Here is a 13432-nt window from a genome sequence, read left to right as displayed (position 1 = left end):
GGGGTGGTTGGTGTCTGTGCGGGGGATGGGGTGGGTGGTTGGTGTCTGTGTGTGGGGGATGGGGTGGGTGGTGTCTGTGTGGGGGATGGGGTGGGTGGTTGGTGTCTGTGTGGGGGGATGGGGTGGGTGGTTGGTGTCTGTGTGGGGGATGGGGTGGGTGGTGTCTGTGGGGGATGGGGTGGGTGGTTGGTGTCTGTGTGGGGGATGGGGTGGTTGGTGTCTGTGTGGGGGATGGGGTGGGTGGGTGGTGTCTGTGTGGGGGATGGGGTGGGTGGTTGGTGTCTGTGTGGGGGATGGGGTGGGTGGTTGTTGTCTGTGTGGGGGATGGGGTGGGTGGTTGGTGTCTGTGTGGGGGGGTGGGGTGGTTGGTGTCTGTGTGGGGGATGGGGTGGGTGGTTGGTGTCTGTGTGGGGGGGATGGGGTGGGTGGTTGGTGTCTGTGTGGGGAATGGGGTGGGTGGTTGGTGTCTGTGGGGGATGGGGTGGGTGGGTGGTGTCTGTGTGGGGGATGGGGTGGCTGGTGTCTGTGTGGGGGATGGGGTGGGTGGTTGGTGTCTGTGGGCGGGGATGGGGTGGGTGGTTGGTGTCTGTGTGGGGGATGGGGTGGGTGGCTGGTGTCTGTGTGGGGGATGGGGTGGGTGGCTGGTGTCTGTGGGGGGGATGGGGTGGGTGGTTGGTGTCTGTGTGGGGGATGGGGTGGGTGGCTGGTGTCTGTGTGGGGGATGGGGTGGGTGGCTGGTGTCTGTGTGGGGGATGGGGTGGGTGGTTGGTGTCTGTGTGGGGGATGGGGTGGGTGGCTGGTGTCTGTGTGGGGGATGGGGTGGGTGGTTGGTGTCTGTGTGGGGGATGGGGTGGGTGGCTGGTGTCTGTGTGGGGGATGGGGTGGGTGGTTGGTGTCTGTGTGGGGGATGGGGTGGGGTGGTTGGTGTCTGTGTGTGGGGATGGGGTGGGTGGCTGGTGTCTGTGTGGGGGATGGGGTGGGTGGTTGGTGTCTGTGTGGGGGATGGGGTGGGTGGTTGGTGTCTGTGTGGGGGATGGGGTGGCTGGTGTCTGTGGGGGGGATGGGGTGGTTGGTGTCTGTGTGTGGGGATGGGGTGGGTTGTTGGTGTCTGTGGGGGGGATGGGGTGGTTGGTGTCTGTGTGGGGGATGGGGTGGGTGGTTGGTGTCTGTGTGGGGGATGGGGTGGGTGGGTGGTGTCTGTGTGGGGGATGGGTGGGTGGTTGGTGTCTGTGTGGGGGATGGGGTGGGTGGCTGGTGTCTGTGTGGGGGATGGGATGGGTGGCTGGTGTCTGTGTGGGGGATGGGGTGGGTGGTTGGTGTCTGTGTGGGGGATGGGTTGGCTGGTGTCTGTGTGGGGGATGGGGTGGGTGGGTGGTGTCTGTGGGGGGGATGGGGTGGGTGGCTGGTGTCTGTGTGGGGGATGGGGTGGGTGGTTGGTGTCTATGTGGGGGATGGGGTGGGTGGCTGGTGTCTGTGTGGGGGATGGGGTGGGTGGTTGGTGTCTGTGTGGGGGATGGGGTGGGTGGTTGGTGTCTGTGTGGGGGATGGGGTGGGTGGCTGGTGTCTGTGTGGGGGATGGGGTGGGTGGTTGGTGTCTGTGTGGGGGATGGGGTGGTTGGTGTCTGTGTGGGGGATGGGGTGGGTGGTTGGTGTCTGTGTGGGGGATGGGGGGGTGGTTGGTGTCTGTGTGGGGGATGGGGTGGGTGGTTGGTGTCTGTGTGGGGGATGGGGTGGTTGGTGTCTGTGTGGGGGATGGGGTGGGTGGGTGGTGTCTGTGGGGGATGGGGTGGGTGGTTGTTGTCTGTGTGGGGGATGGGGTGGGTGGTTGGTGTCTGTGTGGGGGGGTGGGGTGGTTGGTGTCTGTGTGGGGGATGGGGTGGGTGGTTGGTGTCTGTGTGGGGGGGATGGGGTGGGTGGTTGGAGTCTGTGTGGGGAATGGGGTGGGTGGTTGGTGTCTGTGGGGGATGGGGTGGGTGGGTGGTGTCTGTGTGGGGGATGGGGTGGCTGGTGTCTGTGCGGGGGATGGGGTGGGTGGTTGGTGTCTGTGGGCGGGGATGGGGTGGGTGGCTGGTGTCTGTGTGGGCGATGGGGTGAGTGGTTGGTGTCTGTGTGGGGGATGGGGTGGGTGGTTGGTGTCTGTGTGGGGGATGGGGTGGCTGGTGTCTGTGGGGGGGATGGGGTGGTTGGTGTCTGTGTGGGGGATGGGGTGGGTTGTTGGTGTCTGTGGGGGGATGGGGTGGTTGGTGTCTGTGTGGGGGATGGGGTGGGTGGTTGGTGTCTGTGTGGGGGATGGGGTGGTTGGTGTCTGTGTGGGGGATGGGGTGGCTGGTGTCTGTGGGGGGGATGGGGTGGTTGGTGTCTGTGTGGGGGATGGGGTGGGTTGTTGGTGTCTGTGGGGGGATGGGGTGGTTGGTGTCTGTGTGGGGGATGGGGTGGGTGGTTGGTGTCTGTGTGGGGGATGGGGTGGTTGGTGTCTGTGTGGGGGATGGGGTGGGTGGCTGGTGTCTGTGTGGGGGATGGGGTGGGTGGTTGGTGTCTGTGTGGGGGATGGGGTGGGTGGTTGGTGTCTGTGTGGGGGATGGGGTGGGTGGTTGGTGTCTGTGTGGGGGATGGGGTGGCTGGTGTCTGTGGGGGGGATGGGGTGGTTGGTGTCTGTGTGTGGGGGATGGGGTGGGTGGCTGGTGTCTGTGTGGGGGATGGGGTGGGTGGTTGGTGTCTGTGTGGGGGATGGGGTGGGTGGTTGGTGTCTGTGTGGGGGATGGGGTGGGTGGTTGGTGTCTGTGTGGGGGATGGGGTGGGTGGCTGGTGTCTGTGTGGGGGATGGGGTGGGTGGTTGGTGTCTGTGTGGGGGATGGGGTGGCTGGTGTCTGTGGGGGGGATGGGGTGGTTGGTGTCTGTGTGTGGGGATGGGGTGGGTTGTTGGTGTCTGTGGGGGGGATGGGGTGGTTGGTGTCTGTGTGGGGGATGGGGTGGGTGGCTGGTGTCTGGGTGGGGGATGTCTGGCTGTGCACCCTCTGGCCCGCCGTGTATTCCTGAGCACCTGACCCACCTCTCTTGGCCAGGTACATCTCCCTGGCATCCCACTGGCCCTCCTTGGCGAAGACGGCGAGCCGCAGCTGCATGCCCATGTACTCCAGCAGCCTCTTCCGGGCCAGAAAGGTCTCGCGTTCCGCAGGCATCAGCGCGTGGAAGGGGCAGTGTGCGATCTTCCGGTCCTGTGGCACGGTGTGGGTCTTTATGGGGCAGCCGGGGGCAGCAAGGACCACCCCAGCCCCCCCCAGCGGGTGGCTCTGTGAGAGGACCGCGCCTCTGTACCTGGGTGACATGGAACTGAGGACGCAGGGGACGCCGGCCCGGGCTCCCCCAGCACGCACTCACCACCGTGGGGGGGGGGGGAGGGGGGCTCCTGCCCTGAGCACTGGGCTTGGCTCCAGAGCTCCTGGCCTGGCCCAGCAGGGCCCGCCTCGGAACGGAGCCCTACCTGGTAGAATTTGAAGTAGCCGTAGTCCACCACGGTGCCCACTGCCGTCTTCTCCCCCTGGGTGAGCGTCACGGGCTTCAGGATGTCCGCCCCGCTGTTAAGGAGCCGGTCGATCTGGGCGACACACGGCCTGTCAGGCAGGCCCGGGGGCCCCACGCCGGGCGCAGCCCCCGGGCCTGCTGCAGGAAGGGCCGCTTGAGAGGCCCGGGGATGCCCAGCAGCAGGGAGGGAGCCAGAGCCCCGGCCTTGTCCTACCCCCAGCGGCCCCACCGTGGGCCGCCCAACGGCACCTCCGCTCGATGCGGGTTCCGCTCCGGGCCCCCGGGGGGCCGGTACGCGGTGCCAAGGCCCCAGCGAGGCCGTCTTGTCCCTCACTGTGTCTAGAGGAGGCTCACTGCGTGCTCAGGAGCATGGCGGTGGGTTCAAGTGCACACGTGTGTGCAGAGGTCCCGTGTGGGGGTGTGAGCTGCACACACACCCTCGTGTGTGCCCGTGCGTGCACGAATACATGCCGCTGTGTGCACCTTAGGACAGGCGCAGCGCCGCAGTGATCGCACAGCCGCGCCCGCCACACGCGCCCTGCCTGGAAAGGGAGGAAGCAAGTTCTAGCTGGCTCCGGGCTCCGCTCCTCTCGCGCCTGTAACCACGTCCGTCACTGCGCAGACGCTTGGCAATCTGCCTCGGACTCTGTTTGCAGAGCCCGCCGAGCTGCCCTCGCTCTGGCAAGTGGTTTGGAGATTCTTCAGAACGCTAAAACTAGAGCTAGCTTAGGATCCAGCCATGCCACTCCTGGACACAGGCTCGGAATACTGCACACGTCAGGATGTACTAAGACACTTGCACACTCGTGTTCACTGCTGCATCATTCACTCTGGCCAAATTAGGGAAACAGACTTACAAGAGGTCAATGGAGCAAAAAGTGTCGTGTATATATGGTTTGGTTGGCAGCACTGCAAATTTTAACAGAAAAGCAAGAGGCAGGTGGGGTGGGGTTGGGCTTTGGTGGCCCGCAGCACAGGCAGGGGGCAGGCAGCGTGGCCTTCCCTGCACAGAGACGGCGGGGCAGGACCTGGCGCCCTGTGCCGACAGGACCGGGCACTTGGGCCTCAGTTCTCCTGCTGGGTCTGCACTGGCCCGCCGGGCAGGGCCCTGAGCAGCCTCTGCTTCCCTCGGCCCCAGACACCTAGAGCAGCTCCTGCCCCAACTGTCCTGCGCCTCTGCCCCCCCACGTCTGTACCACTGACCCCGCGTCTGCGCCTCTGCCCACCCCCCACGTCTGTACCACTGACCCCGCGTCTGCGCCTCTGCCCAGTCCCCCACGTCTGTACCACTGACCCCGCGTCTGCACCTCTGCCCAGACCCCCACGTCTGTACCACTGACCCCGCGTCTGCGCCTCTGCCCAGTCCCCCACGTCTGTACCACTGACCCCGCGTCTGCACCTCTGCCCAGACCCCCACGTCTGTACCACTGACCCCGCGTCTGCACCTCTGCCCAGACCCCCACGTCTGTACCACTGACCCCGCGTCTGCGCCTCTGCCCCCCCCACGTCTTTACCACTGACCCCGCGTCTGGACCTCTGCCCCCCATCTGCACCTCTGCCCACCCCCCACGTCTGTACCACTGACCCCGCATCTGCACCTCTGCCCAGACCCCCACGTCTGTACCACAGACCCCGCGTCTGTACCACTGACCCCGCGTCTGCGCCTCTGCCCCCCCCCACATCTGTACCACTGACCCCGCGTCTGCACCTCTGCCCAGACCCCCACGTCTGTACCACTGACCCCGCGTCTGCGCCTCTGCCCCCCCCATCTGTACCACTGACCCCGCGTCTGCACCTCTGCCCAGACCCCCACGTCTGTACCACTGACCCCGCGTCTGCGCCTCTGCCCCCCCACGTCTGTACCACTGACCCCGCGTCTGCGCCTCTGCCCCCCCCATCTGTACCACTGACCCCGCGTCTGCACCTCTGCCCAGACCCCCACGTCTGTACCACAGACCCCGCGTCTGTACCACTGACCCCGCGTCTGCGCCTCTGCCCCCCCCCACGTCTTTACCACTGACCCCGCGTCTGCACCTCTGCCCACCCCCCACGTCTGTACCACTGACCCCGCGTCTGTGCCTCTGCCCAGACCCCCACATCTGTACCACTGACCCCGCGTCTGCGCCTCTGCCCCCCCCCCACGTCTGTACTACTGACCCCGCGTCTGCACCTCTGCCCAGACCCCCACGTCTGTACCACTGACCCCGCGTCTGTACCACTGACCCCGCGTCTGCACCTCTGTCCACCCCCACGTCTGTACCACTGACCCCGCGTCTGCGCCTCTGCCCAGACCCCCACGTCTGTACCACTGACCCCGCGTCTGCGCCTCTGCCCCCCCCACATCTGTACCACTGACCCCGCGTCTGCACCTCTGCCCAGACCCCCACGTCTGTACCACTGACCCCGCGTCTGCGCCTCTGCCCCCCCACGTCTGTACCACTGACCCCGCGTCTGCACCTCTGCCCAGACCCCCACGTCTGTACCACAGACCCCACGTCTGTACCACTGACCCCGCGTCTGCACCTCTGCCCAGACCCCCACGTCTGTACCACTGACCCCGCGTCTGCGCCTCTGCCCAGTCCCCCACGTCTGTACCACTGACCCCGCGTCTGCGCCTCTGCCCCCCCACGTCTGTACCACTGACCCCGCGTCTGCGCCTCTGCCCAGACCCCCACGTCTGTACCACTGACCCCGCGTCTGCGCCTCTGCCCAGACCCCCACGTCTGTACCACTGACCCCGCGTCTGCGCCTCTGCCCCCCCACGTCTGTACCACTGACCCCGCGTCTGCACCTCTGCCCAGACCCCCACGTCTGTACCACAGACCCCACGTCTGTACCACTGACCCCGCGTCTGCACCTCTGCCCAGACCCCCACGTCTGTACCACTGACCCCGCGTCTGCGCCTCTGCCCCCCCCCACATCTGTACCACTGACCCCGCGTCTGCACCTCTGCCCAGACCCCCACGTCTGTACCACTGACCCCGCGTCTGCGCCTCTGCCCAGACCCCCACGTCTGTACCACAGACCCCACGTCTGTACCACTGACCCCGCGTCTGCACCTCTGCCCAGACCCCCACGTCTGTACCACTGACCCCGCGTCTGCGCCTCTGCCCAGTCCCCCACGTCTGTACCACTGACCCCGCGTCTGCGCCTCTGCCCCCCCACGTCTGTACCACTGACCCCGCGTCTGCGCCTCTGCCCAGACCCCCACGTCTGTACCACTGACCCCGCGTCTGCGCCTCTGCCCAGACCCCCACGTCTGTACCACTGACCCCGCGTCTGCGCCTCTGCCCCCCCACGTCTGTACCACTGACCCCGCGTCTGCACCTCTGCCCAGACCCCCACGTCTGTACCACAGACCCCACGTCTGTACCACTGACCCCGCGTCTGCACCTCTGCCCAGACCCCCACGTCTGTACCACTGACCCCGCGTCTGCGCCTCTGCCCAGACCCCCACGTCTGTACCACTGACCCTGCGTCTGCGCCTCTGCCCCCCCACGTCTGTACCACTGACCCCGCGTCTGCACCTCTGCCCAGACCCCCACGTCTGTACCACTGACCCTGCGTCTGCGCCTCTGCCCCCCCCACGTCTGTACCACTGACCCCGCGTCTGCGCCTCTGCCCCCCCACATCTACCATGAGCTCAGCTGTGTGGGCAGCACGTCCTGGGCTCTGGGGGTTTTGCCCCCTGGGGCACCCCGTCTCCCGGCCCGCCCACTGACCTGTCCACCCAAGCGCCTCGGGTGAGCTCGCCATCCTGGTCTGCACCGGAGCGCTCATCGCTCCTCGGCCTCTTGAGAGGCAGGTACGTGTGTCTTGCTGGGTCTACCTCAGCTGGAACACTATCTTAAGACGGTCAGCCTGCGTCCCCCCTCTCCGCCCCCCCCCCCCGCCGGCCCCTGCCCTCTCTCACCAGGGCTATCTTGTTGTCTGTGCTCCTCTGGTTCTCATAGGCCAAATCACAGATGACACACAAGGCATTGCCCAAGCCTCTGGTCAAAGGCAGGTTGGGGTCCGCTCCCTTGGACAGGAGTTCCTTCACGACCTGGATACACAGCGACCATCCTGTCACCTCCCCAGAGGCCACGCTGGTGCTTGCATGGCTTCCCCGCCCTCCTCCCAGGGCACAGCGCCCTCCTCCCAGAGCCCCGCTGGCCGCTCCTTAGAGAGGAGCGTGGTCCCCCGCCCAGGGCCTCCCCCGCACTCCCCCCAGGCCCTGTCCAGGCACAGTGCTCCCATGAGCCCCGTTTCCATCCTGCCTTCCCGCCGGAAGCAGAGCCTGGCCCCGAGCAGGGTCCCGCACAGGGTCAGGAGCCCAGGGTGCAGCCGCGAGGGCTGAGCTGCCCACGGGCTGCCCACTCGCGGGCTCCCCAGCTAGAATATGAGATAGATCCTTGAGAAGGGGCCTTTGTTTGGTTAAAAACCTACTGCCCACATATTGTCTGTCTACCCAGAGTCGGTGCTCAATAAATAGTTCAGTAAAAGGAGGAGTCAGTGAGTAGGAGACAGATTGACCAGTGGATGGGAAAACGGATGGATGGACGGATGGACGATGGATGAATGGACAGATGGATGGATAGATGGACGGACAGACGGATGGATGGATGGACAGATGGATGGACGGATGGATGGATGGACAGACAGACGGACAGATGGACGGATGGATGGATGGATGGACGGATGGATGGATGGACAGATGGACAGATGGGTGGATGGGTGGATGGACGGACAGATGGATGGACGGACGGATGGATGGATGGACAGTGAATGGATGGATGGACGGATGGACAGATGAATGGATGGATGGACGGACGGACGGACGGATGGATGGATGATGGGCAGATCTGAGGCTGGGTAAGTAGGTGGACATGTAGATGGGCATTTGGACGATGGACAGGTGGACAGTGGTGCACGACCACAGCAAATCCCAGTCACTGACATGGGGGAGGTGCCCGGGTTCCCAGTGCAGAACACGCTCACCAGGTCGTTCCCGCTGGCAATGGACAGGGAGAGCGGGGAGTGGCCACTCCACAGCAAGTTCGGATTCGCTCTGTGAGTGAGGAGGAGGCGGACCACGTCCCTGGCACACTGGGGAGAGAGGGGAGGACCGAGCGTGGCACGTCCAAGCAGTGCTCCCCCCAAGGAGCCCCCAACAGTGACCGCACAGGGCTGGGACACGCTCGGCCCCGCAGGAGGGGGCCGGGAGGGGGGTGGAGAGGGCGAGCCTCACGCGGAGGAGGCGCTTCCAAACCTTCCTCCCACACAGACAAGACACGAGATGCGCCAGGGTCCCGGTGCATACACCGACCGGGACGGTCAGGAACAAGCAGCCATGTTGGGCCTGACACGTGGCCGGGGGGTGGGTAGCAGAGCCTTCACCAGGGCTCAGAGTGCCTGCAGGTCCCCCGGAGGGGCGCGTGGGTGGGAGCCTGTGTCCCCGTGGCGGGGACTCGTCTCCTCTCCTCGGAGGCAGAGGCTGCCCCCCTCTGCACGGGACAGACTCGGGAGGCCAGTGGCCCCACTCCCTGTTCCACCTCTTCCCTCTGGCTTCGATGACCAGCCCAGTGTGGGGCCGGCAGAAGCCCGGTGGGGGCTCCTGGAGGGCTCCCTCTCCTCCTCTCCCTGATGGAATGCAGATGTGATGGCTGGATGACTGCAGGCGTGGGGCCCCCACCGCTGGCGCCTGTCCTGGCGAACGGTCCTGAACTTGAAGACTATATCCAGTGTCTCCTAACTTTGTTTCCATTGGAGGAGCCTGAGAATGTGAGTAGGAAGGGGCAGGTGCAAGTCCACGCCTCGGACCCACTGGCCAGAGGCCTGGGTCACCTGGCTTCCTGAGGCCTTGCTGACCCATTCCTAATGTGAGGTCTCAGCACCCCCGGAGGTTGCCGGCAGGGCAGTGGGACTGGGGCCTTCTTCCTCTGCCTGCCCTGCCGGGAGGCCAGATGAGCCAGTTTCTGCCCCGCTCCCCTCTGCCCCCTTCTTAGCACCCCAAAACACACACACACACACACACACACACACACACACACACACACACCCCTCCCTACCACGCCTCACTGGAGGCAAACCGCTCCATCACGGGCTGGGAGGTGGGTCACTATGTCACGGGTAAACTGAGGCTCCTCAGCCACGAGCCCAGGCTACAGAGGCCACTGCCTGTTGAGGCCGAGACCTGGCTTTCTGCCCTACTCCCACGCCTACAACAGTGGTGACCGCCATCAGTCGGCAGCGCAGGGCAGTTCCAACACAGGGGCGCCGTGACGTCCAAGTGTGTCGACCTGGCCCAGCGTGTGAAACTCATCTTGGCCTTCGTGGTGTGTGCGCACACACTCGTGTGCTCGTGTGCGTGCTCCAGCTCGCGTGTGTGCTCACACGTGTGCTCTCACATCCGTGTGTTAGTATGCTCCTGTGTGCGCCCGTGTGCACGCCTGAACGCTTGCTCGTGTGTGTTCATGCGTGTGCTTGTGTTCCCGTGTGCTCGTGTTTGTGTTTATGCTCACACATGCTCCCGTGTTCGTGTGTGTGCTCATGCTCGTGTGTTTGTAGTCATGCATGTCAGTATGTTCATGTATGTGCCCGTGTTCGTGTGTGTGCTCCGTGTGTGTGTGTGTGTGTATGCTTGTGCTCACATGTGGCACTGGTCCATAAACTGCAGAACACGCGTTAAGCACAGTGTTCTCCATTCGTTTGAAGCTGCTGTCTTCCCTTGCGTCTGGAGAGCCCAGGACGTGGCCACTGCGCTGACCACGGCCCCTGCTCAGCCAGGGCGTCTGGAGAGCCCAGGACGTGGCCACTGCGCTGACCACGGCCCCTGCTCAGCCAGGGCGTCTGGAGAGCCCAGGACGTGGCCACTGCGCTGACCACGGCCCCTGCTCAGCCAGGGCGTCTGGAGAGCCCAGGACGTGGCCACTGCGCTGACCACGGCCCCTGCTCAGCCAGGGCGTCTGGAGAGCCCAGGACGTGGCCACTGCGCTGACCACGGCCCCTGCTCAGCCAGGGCGTCTGGAGAGCCCAGGACGAGGCCACTGCGCTGACCACGGCCCCTGCTCAGCCAGGGCGTCTGGAGAGCCCAGGACGTGGCCGCTGCGCTGACCACGGCCCCTGCTCAGCCAGGGGCTCAGCCTGGGAAGCACAGCGCCGGACCCCCACGGGAGGAGCCAGGACGCCGGGGCGCCCACCCCCGCCCCAGCTGCAGCACACACAGAGGCACACCCACGGGCACGCACGCCTTGTGCGAGCGTGCACACGGTGACGCGGCCGCGCTCCCGCAGCAGGCACGCCCACGTTCTCAGACGCCGGGACCCTCGTGCGCCGGGGCGCGCCGCCCGGCCCCGCGTCCCGCTGCAGCTTGGTTTCTGAGCGAGACCACGCGTCTCCCGGGAGGCAGCCCCCATCACAGAGCGGCCCCGGCTCACCTTCCGGTTGTCCTCGCGCTCACAGGCCACGTGCAGAGCTGTCCGGCCGCCCTCCTCGGGGACACTCACCGTGGCCGCCGTGTAGTACCAGCTGGGGGGGCCCAGCTCATTGTTGAGCTTCAGGCTGGAGGGCAGGAGGTCCACCTGTGCGCAGATGCAGGGGTCAGGAGCCCTCCCAGCCTCTCCTCCAGGGCCCACATGACATTGCGTCTCCAGCCCCACCTCGGTGCCAAGGGACACTGAGCAACCTCCCAGCCTGCTGAGCTGGGAACTCGACTTGCAGAGTTCTCTAGTGCCCGGCCTCCGCGACCCTGCCTCGCAGTGCCTGGCCTCCGTGATCCTGCCCCCAGGGCCCAGCCGCCATGATCCTGCCCCCAGGGCCCAGCCGCCATGATCCTACCCCCAGGGCCCAGCCGCCATGATCCTGCCCCCAGTGCCCAGCCGCCATGATCCTGCCCCCAGTGCCCGGCCCCATGATCCTGCCCCAGTGCCCGGCCTCCACCACCCTGCCCCCAGTGCCCGGCCCCTACCATCCTGCCCCCAGCATCCTGGCCCCATGATCCTGCCCCCAGTGCCCGGCCCCCACCATCCTGCCCCCAGCATCCTGGCCCCATGATCCTGCCCCCAGTGCCCGGCCCCCACCATCCTGACCCCCCCCAGTGCCCGGCCCCCGCGATCCTGCCCCCCAGTGCCCGGCCCCCGCGATCCTGCCCCAAGTGCCCAGCCCCCGCCATCCTGCCCCCAGTGCCCGGCCCCCACCATCCTGCCCCCAGTGCCCGGCCCCCACCATCCTGCCCCCAGTGCCCGGCCCCCACCATCCTGCCCCCCCCAGTGCCTGGTCCCCACCATCCTGCCCCCAGTGCCCAGCCTTCATGATCCTGCCCCCAGTGCCGGGCCCCCATGATCCTGCCCCCAGTGCCCAGCCCCCGCCATCCTGCCCCCAGTGCCCGGCCTCCACCATCCTGGCCCCAGTGTCCGGCCGCCATGATCCTCCCCCCAGTGCCTGTCTCCATGATCCTGCCCCCAGTGCCCAGCCCCTGCCATCCTGCCCCCAGTGCCCGGCCCCCGCCATCCTGCCCCCAGTGCCCAGCCCCCGCCATCCTGCCCCCAGTGCCCAGCCCCTGCCATCCTGCCCCCACCATCCTGGCCCCATGATCCTGCCCCCAGTGCCCGGCCTTCATGATCCTGCCCCCAGTGCCCGGCCCCCGCCATCCTGACCCCAGTGCCCGGCCCCCATGATCCTGCCCCAGTGCCCGGCCCCCATGATCCTGCCCCCAGTGCCCGGCCCCCATGATCCTGCCCCCAGTGCCCGGCCCCATGATCCTGCCCCCAGTGCCCGGCCCCCGCCATCCTGCCCCCAGTGCCCAGCCCCCGCCATCCTGCCCCCAGTGCCCAGCCCCTGCCATCCTGCCCCCACCATCCTGGCCCCATGATCCTGCCCCCAGTGCCCGGCCTTCATGATCCTGCCCCCAGTGCCCGGCCCCCCGCCATCCTGCCCCCAGTGCCCGGCCCCCATGATCCTGCCCCCAGTGCCCGGCCCCCATGATCCTGCCCCCAGTGCCCGGCCCCCATGATCCTGCCCCCAGTGCCCGGCCCCATGATCCTGCCCCCAGTGCCCGGCCCCCACGATCCTGCCCCCAGTGCCCGGCCCCATGATCCTGCCCCCAGTGCCCGGCCCCCGCCATCCTTCCCCCAGTGCCCGGCCCCCGCCATCCTTCCCCCAGTGCCCGGCCCCCATGATCCTGCCCCCAGTGCCCGGCCCCATGATCCTGCCCCCAGTGCCCGGCCCCCATGATCCTGCCCCCAGTGCCCGGCCTTCATGATCCTGCCCCCAGTGCCCGGCCCCCACCATCCTGCCCCCAGTGCCCGGCCCCCGCCAACCTTCCCCCAGTGCCCGGCCCCCGCCATCCTTCCCCCAGTGCCCGGCCCCCACCATCCTGCCCCCCCCAGTGCCTGGTCCCCACCATCCTGCCCCCAGTGCCCAGCCTTCATGATCCTGCCCCCAGTGCCGGGCCCCCATGATCCTGCCCCCAGTGCCCAGCCCCCGCCATCCTGCCCCCAGTGCCCGGCCTCCACCATCCTGGCCCCAGTGTCCGGCCGCCATGATCCTCCCCCCAGTGCCTGTCTCCATGATCCTGCCCCCAGTGCCCAGCCCCTGCCATCCTGCCCCCAGTGCCCGGCCCCCGCCATCCTGCCCCCAGTGCCCGGCCCCATGATCCTGCCCCCAGTGCCCGGCCCCCGCCATCCTTCCCCCAGTGCCCGGCCCCCGCCATCCTTCCCCCAGTGCCCGGCCCCCATGATCCTGCCCCCAGTGCCCGGCCCCATGATCCTGCCCCCAGTGCCCGGCCCCCATGATCCTGCCCCCAGTGCCCAGCCCCCATGATCCTGCCCCCAGTGCCCGGCCCCCATGATCCTGCCCCCAGTGCCCGGCCCCATGATCCTGCCCCCAGTGCCTGTCTCCATGATCCTGCCCCCAGTGCCTGGCCCCCATG

The 13432-nt window shown here is 67.2% G+C and overlaps 1 protein-coding gene across 1 annotated transcript in view; it reads right to left on the bottom strand.

The window, feature by feature from the left end:
* Ankmy1 (ankyrin repeat and MYND domain containing 1) overlaps nt 1–13432 on the bottom strand; it is a 47018-nt gene that overhangs the window by 13459 nt on the left and 20127 nt on the right. The window contains exons 11-15 of the mRNA XM_048344396.1: nt 10941–11084; nt 8503–8610; nt 7436–7567; nt 3482–3595; nt 3050–3215 (exon numbers count right to left, since the gene is read on the bottom strand). Of these exons, the coding sequence (XP_048200353.1) occupies nt 3050–3215; nt 3482–3595; nt 7436–7567; nt 8503–8610; nt 10941–11084 (664 nt within the window). The remainder of the gene's footprint in view (nt 1–3049; nt 3216–3481; nt 3596–7435; nt 7568–8502; nt 8611–10940; nt 11085–13432) is intronic.

This window comes from Perognathus longimembris, chromosome 4, assembly GCF_023159225.1.
Source record: "Perognathus longimembris pacificus isolate PPM17 chromosome 4, ASM2315922v1, whole genome shotgun sequence".
Classification (NCBI taxonomy): domain Eukaryota; kingdom Metazoa; phylum Chordata; class Mammalia; order Rodentia; family Heteromyidae; genus Perognathus; species Perognathus longimembris.
The sequence above is the reverse complement of the archived record's forward strand: the minus strand, read 5'-3'. Positions and strand labels throughout refer to the sequence as shown.